General features: G+C 39.5%; 1 protein-coding gene across 3 annotated transcripts in view; it reads left to right on the plus strand.

Annotated features, from left to right (window-relative positions):
* The window catches only part of smad3a (SMAD family member 3a), a 41,713-nt gene extending 37,524 nt beyond the window's left edge, over positions 1 to 4,189 (plus strand). For all 3 annotated transcript variants that reach the window (XM_079844130.1, XM_079844132.1, XM_079844131.1), the window contains exon 9: positions 1,710 to 4,189. In XM_079844130.1, the coding sequence (XP_079700256.1) occupies positions 1,710 to 1,833 (124 nt within the window). In that variant the 3' untranslated portion in view covers positions 1,834 to 4,189. The remainder of the gene's footprint in view (positions 1 to 1,709) is intronic.
* Positions 4,190 to 15,180: the final 10,991 nt, after the last annotated feature.

Here is a 15,180-nt window from a genome sequence, read left to right on the forward strand (position 1 = left end):
GGGCAAAGTCGGAGCCTTTATGGCAGACGCAGACTCGGGTGAGAGATGGCTCGCGAGCGTCTACTCAACCCGGGGCATCTGACCATAACCGTGTCTTTTCAACCCCGCAATATTACTGTACACGGAAGTGTGCGGGGTGAAAATGCGTGCAGACACGGGCCGCTTCCAAGACCTCGACACCTCGGTGTGGAGGTCCGGGAAAAACGGCAGACTCCTACGTGGAGGCTGAACAGAGCGCGCGGGGAGAAAACGCTCGTCGAGTCTGCTTTTTACGGCAGCTCGCTCATGTTGTTCAGGTGGCCAGTCAATATGTAATCTGGCCACCGCTCTGCTCAGCACATCCATCAGCTCCTCACCAGCAGGGGAATGAAGTGGCGAGTCCTCACCCCCTGCGTCGATGCTACAGACATCGACCTCCTCGGAGGAAGATATCTGTAACACCGCGGCCGCTCCCCGGGCGGGAGAATCCGCAGAGCGGGCTCCCGAACCCAGAGAGGTGGCACTGGATCTGCCGGGTGAAGGATGAGATAGGGCGGGGCCCGTCTCCATCCCCTCCGACAGATCCTTTTGCGAACCCCACGACATAAGTCGTCGCTGAGCCTCAGCAGCAGCGGGACCCGTGCCGTGGGGAGCGCGAACCGGGACGCCCTCCTCAAAGAGCGCCCGGCGAGATCGCAGCACGCGAAGAGGCAGCGCCTCACAATGCTCGCAGCCGGCACCCTCGAGAGCCGACTGCGCGTGCTGCTCACCATAGCTTTTTTTTTCTCTCTACAAACGTGAGTGTGAGTGTGACTTGAAAACAAAAAAGTCTGAACTCAGACACAACACAGAATGACAGGGACAGTGACAGAGAGCGCTTGTTGAAGGCAACAGAAGCTAACGGCGTGTGTTTGCCGGTGTGCTTTATAGTTTCCGGGTCTATGACGTCACCCGCCTATGACGTTCCGTCTCTCTATTGGACTGATGACATACGTGCTTCACGACGCAATCACGCAGGGGCGTTCCCAAAGCGGTGACGCAGCGCGAGTTCCCTTGAAAGGGAACTGTATATTATTAGTTTGAAAACCTTAATGTATATTTTAGATACATTAAAATTCAATTTCTGTTATGATTAACCCACCCTGATATCATTCCAAAGCTGTATGACTTTCTTTCTTCCGCAGAACAAAATAATATTTTATTAGATATTTTGAAGAATGTCGGCCGTTTGGTGACCAAACCGTTTTGGTGACCATTGACTTCCATTGTATGAGACATATCTCAGAATATGTTCTTTTGTGTTCCACAGAAGAATGAAAGCCATACAGGTTTTGAACAACATGAGTAAACCACACTTAATGTCCCAAATATCATTGCATTAGAATATAATAAAATATAACCAAGTAATAATAATAATAATAAAAAATATAAATAATATAATAAAAAAACAATTGACAATTATTTTTATGTTATTGTTATTAAGAAAGATAAGCAAAATATTTCAAAAAGAGGTTTGGTAGGTTTTAAATTTTCCTGGTTGTGATCAGTTACAGATGAAAATGTGCAATGATATTCATTTGTTAATCACTGAAATCTCTCATTGCAATCACTGATCCAATGCAGTTAAATGGATATATTTAAGTGTGGCTTAAGTGTATGAATATTTTTGGCCACTGTGTGTTTCTGCTTTGTGACCTCTCTCTTTATTTCTCTCTCTGTAATGCTGCCAGGCGGCAGACAGTGACTAGCACCCCCTGCTGGATAGAACTGCACCTGAACGGTCCTCTGCAGTGGCTGGACAAAGTGCTCACTCAGATGGGCTCCCCCTCCATCCGCTGCTCGAGTGTGTCATAGGAAAAACGCTCCCTGCACGAACACAACATATACAAACCACAAGATCGGGGAAAAAAACAGTTCCTTCAGGAGTCGAAGGCTGAAGACCTTTATACCTGCCAACTAATTGGGTTCCACAGACTCGGTAGCACTTTCACACGTGTTTGTCTCATGTTGGAGGAGTGTATCACAGAATGTGTATATACTTATTTTTATGTCATTATTAGCCATTTTTATTGCCATTATTGATATAAAATATTGCCATTTATGATACATTTTGTTATATAATGTAGCATGTGTATGTAAGTTCTCTCCTCTGTTGTGTCTGTTGTGATGCTGTTATGTTAGGTACATTTTTACCATAACAGAGGCTTTTTTAGAGACACTTTTTTGTAAAGTGAAGATATTAAGTTTTTCAAATATCAGTTAAACTGTATTTTTCATCATTTTTTGGTTTGATCAAAATAATGGAAACTTGTCCCATGTCCTAATGTTATGTAGTACATATCAAGAGGTCTTGTCCTTGTTAATGAGAAGGAAACAGGATGTCTCTGACTTCCTGTGTCTAACATGACACTTTTTAGCAGTGTGTTCAGATATTGAAAACTCAAATTAATATTGTTTTTCGGGTTTCCTGAAACCATTACATTTCCACATCACGTTTTGTCCTAGCCAGTGAAATATGCTGGACTGCACTTTAAAAAATATTCACTCAACAGAATACTATATAACAAACTTCATAGCAGTTTATGTAACATTTGTGGAAGTGTTATCTAGGCTTCACAGTATATCTGTTATGTTTGTTGAAATGTTAGGGGCTTTTTTCATTGTACAGGTGCTGAGAGCCTGATACTCCTCCTACAGCAGATTTCAAGTTGTAGTGTTTTGTTTTTCATCTCTCATCACAGACCGCATGCTAAGCATGTATGTATGTATGTATGTGTGTTGAGGGTTATATGAGGCTGTTTTACCTGTTCCAGCCGCCCTCTGTGAGTGTTTTGTAGTATCTGGTCTGGTGTTGATTTCAACTTTGTCTGCAGTGAGCCGGCTGTCTGTTCTGTGGGACTGGAGTGAATGAATGTGAATTGTTATTGAGTTTTATAGGATTAATCACTCATAATTCCATGTGTTGAGCCGCGCTTTCGTTTGTTATTCTTTAGAGAGCGGGTAAGGAGCTGTTCAAGGTCTCTCAGAAACTTCATCTTCATGTTGTGGTAGTTTTTGAAAACTGGGCATTACATAATTTTGCGTGCTAAGCATTTAATGCTTCATATCTCACAGTGTTGGTGGTGTCTGTATACATTTATGGACATGCACACTTACCTGTGAGCCCTTGTGTCCTCACATCCTCTAGAAATGAGTGAGTGTGCCTTCGCATCAACTTTCACAACAGAGTTTGTAAATAGTATATTTGAGACTTCTTCATTCATCCATATTGATCAAGTGGGTTGTCCAGTGTTGGACAACTCAGAGTGTGTGATCTTTTCTCAGCTGAACTTGTAAATATATCTGATAAATTGAGTATGCATGCCTATTTTCTGAAATTCATGCCATTTGTACTGTAGGACTCTATTTTGCTACCAAATATTTTTTCAGAAGTGGGACGGGAAAGTAAATGCTCTTACCTCTGTGTCTGTAACCGTCGAAAGGGGGGTGTACTGCTGGCAGGTTTTTGTAAGGTTAACCCTATTTTTTATATATGTCAGATACTCATAGGATATGGAGAAGGGCTTGAAGAAGGGAAATGTCAGATCATGTACAGTACTTTCAGTTAGCAGCAGATCAGTGTGATGTGCTTGCAATGAGGAGCTCTTTGCATGCCTTTTGAAATCTCTGGTCTCCCAATGTGTTATAAAGGAATCATGGAGGTTTAAGGAATCAATGTACTTCACAGATAGGAGAAAAGATGTGTAACATCTGTGTGCTTACATTTTTAATAAGGACTGCTGTGCGATTTAGATGCTCTAAGACTGTACTTTGATAAAGTCAGCGTGTTATTGTACGAATAGGATTCCTTGAAATGTATTTAAAACCTCTTGATGTCATCCGGCAAGACAAAACAGAAGGTACTGATATTATTCAGGAAATGATTAATTGTCCATCTAAGCAAACATGTTTTCTTTGAGAGGAAGAAAATCAAATCTCATATTCTCAACAAATTGTTGAATATATTTTAAGTAATGTGCATTTATTGTGCTTGTGTTAAACTTTCACATTCAGTGACGTTGTGGCTTAGTGGTGATTGTTGTGCTTGACATGTGTTAGATTTCTCTGTATAAGTATATAATCTTTATTATTTCTCTCCATCTTTTAAAGTTTGTCAGGAGAAAAAAAACAATTGTTTGTTATTGTTGTACTTTTAATAAATATGTAAATGAAAAAAAAAAGTATCATCTGATTTGTGTCTTGTACAAACATTCTCCTATACGTGCAGTCAAGGTCTTTTATCATGACAATGGCATAAAAGGTGCATTGGTAAGGATACAGGTAACAAACCTGGCCTGTTGCCTAGATTAGAACACACTTTTTCTTTGCTGAAATATGAAAGCTGTCTTTGTTCAAAGGACCCTAAGGGCAGGGAGGCACAGGAATTCTTTTGAACCGTGATTACATATGTAAATCATTTCAGGCAAAACACCTATACCTTATCGATGGATCAGACAGACACCAGACTAGGAGTTTAGCTGCTTAAACTCTCAACCCAGCTCTGCTGCTGAAAAATTTACACTGAGGTTTGAGAGTCAAAACCTACTAACACTGAGGCTCATGAATGATTTACAGCTTCTCGAATGTGTAGGGCACTGTGTCAAGGTTTGTTTCAGGTTCATGAGGCAGCCTAGTTTGTTTCCATAACTTTTTTCCCTTCCAAATTCCAGGTTAGGTGTAGTAGTCTACAGTAGTCCGATGGATTATTTCCTTCGTGCTGGCGCTCTCTGTGGGCAGATGAGAGAAACGCATCGCCACATTTCGCTGTCACAAATGTATGTGTTGACTGAAGCAGTGAGACGGGGAAGTTTGTTTGCTCTGTTGAATTACCATCACTCATCGTTAAATGCCTCCGATTCTTTCTTTTTTCATTCAACCAAAACACTTCACACCTGGTCTTTATTGCAGAGTAAACCCTAGATTAGAGTTTCTGGGCTTCACCTATAGGCCTAGGCCGAGTTTGTATTGTAGTAAACAGACCAGCCACGTCGGAATTCACGTGGGCCTAATTTCGGAATATACACTGAATTCCATTTAGAATTTTTCAAATGCTTTACATTTTCTTTTCTTTTTTACACTTTATAAACTGAGATTCCCGAATATTCGTAGCCTAGCTATATGATGACTGAAATCTTTACTATTCCATAAGGTCACGGGAGCTGAGGTCAGACGTCTGGGTTTAGGTTTAAACAAGAGTAATGGCGGAAAACTCAACGGACGGTTCAGGTGAGAAAAAAAAGGACAGCTAAAGCTGTGTAAATACATCTATTGATGCTACTGGAGATGCATTTACACATTTATCTTTTTAATCTGTTACGTTTTATTTGTTTAACATCCATTAGCCTATTTTCGCGTTTTTTTTCACTTATGTCTTAGACACGTGTAAGACATTCCTCAAGAGGCTTAAGGAATGTCTTACACAGGTTTTATGGAATATTAATCTACTAGGCCTAACTAACTTTCTATTAGGTAAACTGAGTATAGACTACACACTGCATAGATAAATATAGGGTAGGCCTATTTTCAACAATGCCTAAAAACAATATTCAGTTTGAAAATTAAGAAAGGCAAGTTAAAGTTAAAATCAGACGACAAAACAACTGCTCTTCTCTTCTGCTCCTTTGAATAGTGAAAATGACAACAAATAGGCCTAATAATATTAAACATAAAAACATTGGTGCAAAAAAAACCCAAACAGTTAAAGGTGCAGGGTAAACAAACTAATCAAACTAGCCTATGCATAATAGCACTAAAGTTAGATGAAAAATGAAATGGATGAAAAGGAGGACCCTGTTATAATCATAAGTAGGCCTGTAATACAGACTGGACGTCTTTATTAGTAGCTACTGTTGAATAGTGCTTTAGCATCACTGGACTGTAAAAGATGTCCTTACAACTTTTGATGAAAGACTGACAGAGATAAACTGAACAGATGACTCACTCTCTCTCTCTCTCTCTCTCTCTCTCTCTCTCTCTCTCATCCGGCTTACAGCATCATGCAGACAGCCACTACCTATGTTGGTAAACAAATTAATCTTCTTAAAGGTCACAATTTGCTGTAGCGCGTCGCTGTCTGTCGGTCTCTCTCCCCGTCCTCTCGTGATGAGCGCGGGAGAGGCTGTCAGATTCTCCCGCTATCAGCATTCCGCTCAGGTGACTCACACCTGATTGTGGCTTTACGCACTGCTGCGTCACAGCTGTCTCCGGACAGAAGATAAGACAGGGCCGCGCTTCTCCAACTGCCGCGCACTGGAACTCTGCCCAACGGGCGATGCGTATCTGTGTTACTGGCCAGCATTTCTCCATTCAAGCCTTCTGTCGGCGACAAAGATGTACTCTCCGTTTCTCTTTTAAATCGTGAACACCTGTTCTACTTAAGACCTCGGCTCGGTCTCCAGAGAGCTGAGGCTCAGCGCAAAGCAAAATGATCAGGATCGTAGAACTAGGCCGCGTGTGTTAGATGTGGGCATATTTACTGTTAAAAGAAAAGGGCTTTGCACACCAAATTGAGTGGAAGTCACAGGACTGATGCTAAGTTGTCTGCTGTTTCATGTAGATATGAAGTGAATGGCTGTTCTTTTTGTATGTGATCACAGACAATAAACACACAAAGTGTGCTATCAAATTGTAGCCCAAGACTGTTGCCCACTGCCACTGAAGCTAAGCAGGGTTGAGCCTGGTCAGTACCTGGATGGGAGACCTCCATGGGAAAACTAGGTTGCTGCTGGAAGAGGTGTTAGTGAGGCCAGCAGAGGGTGCTCACCCTGTGGTCTGTGTGGGTCCTAACACACCAGTATAGTGATGAGGACACTGTATAGGGGTCTCCAAACTCGGTCCTGGAGGGCCACTGTCCTACAGAGTTTAGCTCCAACCCCAATTAAACACACCTGGACACGCTAATCGGTGTCTAACTAGGCCTAGGGCCTTGTAAGACACTGGCTGAATCCAAAATCGCCCCCTAAACCCTCATTCACTATTCCCTATGTTAGTTCACTAAAACAGTTCACTTGAAGGAGTGAATGAAAACGAGGGAGTGAATTCGGACAGCCGTTGTGTGTACATCAGCTGTACACTCGTTATTGCGGTGCAATGTGGGATTGAATGAGTGCACTCAATAACGTCCACTATGGTTCTGGACACCACTACAAATGGCTGTTCCATTCCATGGCTGTCCCCTCAAATAATGCCCTATTTGAGGGTCTAGGGGGCGATTTCGGATTCAGCCACTGATTAGCTGGTTCAGGTGTGTTTATTTGCAGTTGGAGCTAAACTCTGCAGGACAGCGGCCCTCCAGAACCGAGTTTGGAGATCCCTGCTGTATACTGTCAAAAAGCACCATCCTTTGGATGAGGGCCATGAGGCGTTAAACCGAGGACCTGACTCTCCATGGTCATTAAAAATCCCAGGATGTCATTAGAAAAAGAGTAGGGGTGTAACCCCGGCATCCTGGCCAAATTTGCCCATTGGCCTCTGTCCATCATCATGGCCTCCTAATCATCCCCATATATAATGATTGGCCTCATCATTCCATCTCCTCTCCACCAATGAGCTGGTGTGTGTTCTGGCACACTATGGCTGCCATCGCATCAACCGGGTGGATGCTGCACATTTATGGTGGTTGAGGAGATTCCCCCTTCCATGTAAAACGGTTTGAGTGCTGAGAAAATAGCTATATAGCCTAACTGTAACTATTATAAATTAATTAATTAAGTCCACATAGTAGTCTAAGTAGCCATTCACACTGCCTGACTGTTACACTAGCATAAATACAATACAGTCAGCAGTATAGTATCTTAAAGGGGTCATGAATTAAGAAATCAACTTTCCCTTGAGCTTTTGATATATAAGGTCATGGTAGTATAAGAATATCCTGTACATTTCGGAGCTGAAAACTTCCTTGTTAGACAAAAAAAAGCTTTTATTGACACCAGACCCAGAAAACGATCAATCTCAGAATGTGCCAAGCTGTGACGTCAGAGTGTGGTGAAACACCGCCTCAACAGAAGAAGACTCGCGCCTGATTCTGTAGCCCCGCCCACTGACTCACGCCTGGCATGTTAGATAAATAACAGGCCTACGTGGAGCTAAACTGGATCGAACTTCCAAGCAATAAAGCTTATGGCATGTTTCAAACATGAATTAAGTTTCCTTCAGATTCCAAAATGCATGGTTGAACTTTATTTTTAATGAAGATCCAGCTCACGTGGGGATGACATTGCGTTTGTTCAACACAGTCTCACTCCCACTTGTCACATATTGACGCTTGGTCAGGACCCCTCGTCGTCACTTTTTTACGTACAGGGTACCCCTTGAAAGGCATTTTTCGACGTTAAGGGTACTGCAGTGATTCCAATGAGACACCTTTGGCGTCATACACAGACGTGTTGGGCATGTGAATGTTATCATGATGTAACTATTTATTGGGTTATAATTTTTCCATTATGACATGTTGGAGTATGATTCTCAATTTAATCAGCCAGCATTATTTTATTTACATTTATTGATTTGTATTTACGCTATTCAGACACGTTTGAAAGTAGCCCAACCCCGCCCCTTAACCTACCCATTTGCGTTATATGATATAAAACACAGAATATAACAGACAACATGCACACTTTATTGAAAAATGTCAAGTATTCCAACTGTTCCGAGGCCAAACGATTGATTTGTGTGAAGAAAAGACCCAAAAGCGATCTGCGTTTCCCTCCGCACCCCGGCGTCATATTGAAGACGCCACAGGTACGGCCATACCCCTCGGCGTCAGTCTATAGACGAACTGGGAACTCCATTGCTTTCAATGGGAAACCTTTGCCGGTATTCTATCGGTATGAAATCTCGCTGAAGAAGTCTCATTCAGAATACATCGCGATGTTTGGCATCAGTGCACGTGGGCCACATGTTGGTGAGTAGCCATGAATATTTGATATAAAGTATTTTCTGTCGTTATTGATCAGATTATGTTCAGTCACTGCATTATATCTTTCATTTCCACTCAGGCTTCGCTTTTCTTTGCTTTCTAAATCAACACACCTTGCTAATAGGGCGATTAAACACTGTCACGTGACGTGCTATAGACCTTTTAAACAGTTATTCATATTTAATAATAACAACTAGTGTAGTTCCAACGTGGCATTTGTAGTAGAAGCACAATAAAAACAACCTTAGTTGTAATGTGATGATTGTTGTAAATAGACAGTATCCACAACACTTACCATGCTTTTTAATGCCTTTTAATGTAAAATCCAAATATTGTGATGTAAATAGTACTTTGTCCTGTATATAATGTATCTGTTATATATTATGACTTTTTCTCTTTTTTTTTTTAACCTGAAACGACCAAAAGGGCCTTTCGGACTCAGTCAGCCCATTCTTGTTCATGGAAAAGTAATGGAGAAGACCGAAAGCAGCAACAGCAAATATTTGCAATGGTAAGTATGTGTTGGTTTGAACTCTTTATGTGGTAAAGTGTTTTTATGTGGTAACCCAGTGGGCATTTGATGTCAATTTAACATCAAATTGACATCGACACTTTGACGTCAAAATGACTTTCATTTTTGACCTATTTCGTGACGTAATTTTGACATCAATGTTTGATGTCATTTTGATGTTAAATTGACATCAAATGCCCACTGGGTTACCACACTGTCACAGGCTTTGTATTTGAGTTGGTTCATTGACTCCTGCGATTTCTGATCAGAGCAGACTTGCCAGGGCTCTAGGGCTGTAACGATTTCACCAAAAATAAAAACCTCGATTAATTGAACATTTGACCTCGATTACGATTAATGAACGATTATTTTGCTTTGTTTTGTTTTTTTTTGCCCTCATAAGGTTTTGAGTAAGTTCACTGATAAGGTTTGTACTGTAAATATTTTCTACTATTAAAAGGTGGAATTTTTTTTTCTAATGAAAAAGTACATTTCTTTGTGATTTTAAAATACTTGAAGGAAACGGTTCACTTTCAGCAGTTATTGTCTATGGGGCAGATTTCTGTTTGTTGTACATCAGATACAGATAAATTAACACAGTAGACCTACATTACATGTATTTGAATTGTATCAATGAGAGAGTGATTGTGTGTGAATTACTCATACCGTCTCTATTCATTATTAAGCTGTGGTTTGTACTTACTGCAAAGGTATTAAAATGTATGCCTATAACGGTTGAGTTTCTGAGCTACTTTAGTGACTTTACTTCAGTCACAGGACAGCGTTGACACTGCGTTACTGTGCTCCTCCCCGCGCGATCTTCACGTGATGTGCGAGCTTCTGTCTTAGTGTTCGTTTGTCACAATATATCAGGCATTAGTTCAACATAATACACATCTGATGGTCGAAACTCGCTTTAATGTTCAAACTGGCAGGGCTTAAACCACATACAAATGACAAGCTTTGTGAGGACGCAGGTGATAGATCTGCCTTCAGGGCGCGCGTGCGCGTTATTAGAGACGCGACACGGCTCTGTGTCACAGAAAGAAGCTGAGCACTGAACGGAGAAGTTTTCCGTATTGTTGTTTCTGAATAGTGCACAATCACTTTAAATGTTGAAACTGGCAAGCCTTTAAACGCATACTTGACAAACTTTATGAGCACGAAAGTGAAAGCGGCTTCGGGGCTTGCGCGCGCCGTCTGTGTGTGTGTCAGCGCGTAGGCTATAAGAACAGCAATTAACTGACCTGTATAAACTGTGTAAAACATGCAGTTACTATAGTGATTCTGGGCATCTATAAACACAGATAACTGCTCCTGCATTTCTCATGCCTGCAAACTGCACTTGACTGACGGGGCGGAGTCACGTGAAAACCGAAATAACCGACATGGGAAAAATACGTCGGTTAGAGGTTCTGAATGTCGGTTTCGGTTATTTTTCGATGAATCGTACAGCCCTACAGGGCTCTGTTTGTTTGATAAAGACATTTTGCGAGCCCTTTGGGTGAATCATACCGGTTGTCGTTTTTTCACACGTTTTCAAAACAATTCCCCATATGACGGGGGAGCAGAAGCTCATTATAATATGCAAAACTGTTATCCAATCATAGCAGTGGGCGTTTACTTCCAAGTCTTCAATGCGGCATGCCCATAAAAACAGAGCGTTTCAAGAGCTAGGCTCAAAACCAGGGTAGAAAATAGCCTGTACTTATTCATTATGATTTTTTAAAATGTAAAAACCACACGAATGTCTTAAGTTGACCTCTTTAAAAAATTTAAAAAGCCAGTTAATGACCCCTTTAAATTGCATCAGACCGAGGAAGTTACCCAGAAGCTTACTTTATGGGTGAGGATTTTACAAAATGCATGTTCATACTATTAAATGCAATAATGTTTCATATAATTTTTTTTTCCAGCTCAGAGTTTGAATAGTCAGAAACCAATGGCTTGAATGTCTTATTTTTTTATATATCATAGTTTTAGTCAACTGAGCAGTATAAATAATTATAAAATAGTTAAAACTGAAATGTCACTGTGTCTGCAAATGTATTAGGGTTGAAATATAAATTAGAGACTGCAGAAAGAGACACAAAGAAAACACGAATGTTAAATGTAAAACAAGCTTAAAAACTGGGCTTGACTTCAATAATCCGAACACGTTCATATCTCTTTTTTTTTTATGACACTTGCCCTTACAATCACTTACTGTTTACCCCGTCATATACTGTTATACAAGCTAACAACAGTTTAAAATGTGTTTATTACCAAGTTCAACTAAGATAGTTGAATTGTTTTATCAAACTTACCAACGGTCTATTGTCAAGCTATGCCATGTGACGTCATGTGGACTGTGGAAAAGGCCTATGCTTGTGAAAGCAATCACCTCCCTGTTGCACAGACTGCAAATCTAACAGTTTTAGTTTTAGTCCAGCAGCTGCCAAGCTCCTGATTAATGACCGCTCAATCCCTGCCCAATGAAGAGTAGCCATTTGAGTGGGACAGAAATCAAGACAGCGACCCATTACTAATAACATTCTACTCGAGCAATCTATTGAGCGCTCAGACCACTAGTGGTTATTGTACTGGTTGATGGCTGTGAGAACCATATGTGAGGCAGGGCAGCAGGTTAATAATCTTACATTTTAGTCTGACCATTCATATCCATGTGCACTGTATACACTTACCGTGGTCATTTACAGCAGTACCTTATTTGATTGTGGTAGAACTGAAGTGTTGATCTTGTTTAGGTCTTGTGTCAATTACATGCTCTCACAAGGTCTTGCAGTGACCTGTGGTCTTTGACTCTTTAGATTCTCATGGCTTTTTATTATTTAAGAATGCTTCAGGTTATCTAGTACCTTATATACCAGAAAAGAAAAAAAAACTTGGATTGCTTATTACATGTATACAACAATAGCCCTCTTAAATGTTTATTGGTCGTTTTGGCCAATCATTGCCATTATATTTGAATGCATAATTGCTTTCATTCTGTAGGATACTGCACAAATGTATACACAATAAGCTATATGAAGTAATACAAATATATATTATGAACTGGGTTTTATTACCTTAGTAGCTAAAATATACAGACAAACAAATCGACAGTGCTGGTTTCAATATATATTTTAAAAAAACAACCACCCCAAAATTATAGTTTTCTCATCATTCACCCTCACCCTCATGCCTTCCAAGATGTATGAGCGAATTTAATTTTTCAATCCTTTTAAAATTGTTGGCATTGGATTGATAGATTAAGGGTAGATCCAGTTAGGGCAGCTGTAGGGTCTAATCTCAGTGCTGGTTTCAGTTTTGAGGGTCTTTGTTTGGGTCATGGTATAATGTGCAGACTTAATGTAGACAGATGGATTTCAATCAAAGCAACAGTTGTTGAAGTGGAGACAAAATAATGTCTTCTCTGTTATTAACTTACCAAATGTTGACAACGAAGTCTCAAGCCAATTTGTTCATTCCAAATTTGTGTGGTATCTCTCTGTCAAAGCAGTTTAGCTGCAGGGAGGAGAGGAGCAGCATCTGCATACTAATGAAGCACTGAGGAGATTGTGCTGTTCCGAGTTGTGCTGTCATGTCATGTTGTCCTCTTGTCAGCATCACACAGACGTTTTTATGTTCCAGTGTTCAAAAAGAAGTAAAATAGCCCATTTGGTGTCATGTAATTTTATTAATGTAATTGATCAGTCTAGACCCTATATATCACGCAACGTATCACACATATAATATTCATATCTAATGTTAAATCTCCTCTTTATGAACAACTTTGACTCAAGAACCACTGCTGTCAATCAAATCATTTGTTAAATATTTGAGATTATTTGACAAACTTTTCTAACTCCTCATTGGCCGTTTGTCCGATTTCCACAAAAAACTTGATATGCATCACCTCTCGACCCTCATGGCAAAAAGTTATCAAAATAATTTTGATCTAACAGGTCATTTTGAAGAAACATGCTTAGTTTCATGAATGTCTGATGCTCAGAGCCATTAACTGAAAGATGAAGGCTGTAATACTACTATTGTCCACTACAGGACCCGCAGGATAAGAAATCTTTTAAATCTTTCTATCAGTTTCCAGCATTGACTGATAAATAAATGCTTAAAACAATTTTTATTACGATGCACTGGTAATATAGTTTTATAAAAAATTGTTTAAAAAGAAAGATGTGAAATGTATAGACCATTAAAATATATTTTCACAATATATCCCAATAACATTGAAAACATATTTGTCTTTGTGTGTGTGTGTGTGTGTGTGCACTGGTTTGACCTACAAAGTCTGTATATCAGGTTTCGGGACATGCAAAAATAATGCCTTGCTTTAGTGGAGATTACTGTTGGAAACAGACACTTTTAAAATGAAAGTGAGCCAATGAGTGGTCCTCTGCTGCCATCTGTTGGTTATAGGCTAATTGTAATTTTGTCATGCTACTCAATAGTTCTTTTCACAGGTTTTGCTTTTGCATTCATATTTAGACGTTATACAATCACATCACTATTATAACACAATCACATTTCGTCAGAGTTTATGCCTTCATTTGTACTGAGCTCTCAGTTTTGATAATTGTGCCAGTGAGTAAAACCTGAAAAGGGTGTTATACAGAATAGACTTGAAGTTACCCAACATTTATTAAAATCTGTATCTACAACAAAAATGTATGTGTGCGTGTGTGTATGTGTGTGTGTGTGTGTGTGTGTGTGTGTGTGTGTATGTGTGTGTGTGTGTGTGTGTGTGTGTGTAAGCATGCTTATTGTGTATCAAATATTATTGTTTGTGCCTTTCTTTTCTGTGTGTGTTTTAGTGTATACTTTCTGTGCATATTTTATAGTGGCAGCCCTACACTGTAAAATCTAATTAGTTAGACTTACTTGAAAAAAGCATGCAAACTGATTGCCTTAAAAAACTAAGTATAAAATTAATTTCTGACTAAAGCATGGTCAACTGCAAGATATTGTTACAAGTATAGAGGGATTATGTCAACCCAATTAAAAGATTTTTTTTTACAGTGTAGATTTTTACAATTAAGTTAAGACACTAAGTAAAGCTAACTAAAACGTGTCATTTAGAATCCCTGTTGGATTTTACAGGTCTATATAAACCCTAACAGCAATATTAATTGCTGTTTGCAGTTATATTTTTGGTTGCTGTTATTATTATTTAAATAAAGTTCACCTGCACCTGGATCTTGCCTTTACTCGTCTCTGAGAGCACTCAGCATTGCAGCCAGAACTTTCAATCTGAAACTATAAAGATAATAATATCTGATTGCAAAAATATTAATTATCGCATATGCAATAATTATGGTAACACTTTATTTTGTGTACTTACTACAGTAATAACAGTAAATGATACATAATTACAAGCAACTAATCCTAAATCAAACCCTACTCCAACCCTACTGTATAGTAATGTTGTTAATTAAAATTACTCAGTACTTAAATGTATATTACATTAAATTTAAAAGACATCTTAAAATAAAGTCTAACCAAAATCCACCACAAAATGTTTTGTACCATCAAATAGTTTGTAAAGTTGGGAAGGACAACAATGACATAATTCCCCCGGTATTGCCACTGTTAATTAATAAATTAAATAAACTATAGAGAGAGTCTAAAAAGTGTTTTAGAGTTTAAGTTCACAGAGCAAAAAGTGCCCATATTTGAGGAAACACACAATATTATACAAATATATGGTGCAAACATGTTTGTGTCAAATATGTAT

This window comes from Gobio gobio, assembly GCF_949357685.1.
Source record: "Gobio gobio genome assembly, chromosome: 2".
Taxonomy (NCBI): domain Eukaryota; kingdom Metazoa; phylum Chordata; class Actinopteri; order Cypriniformes; family Gobionidae; genus Gobio; species Gobio gobio.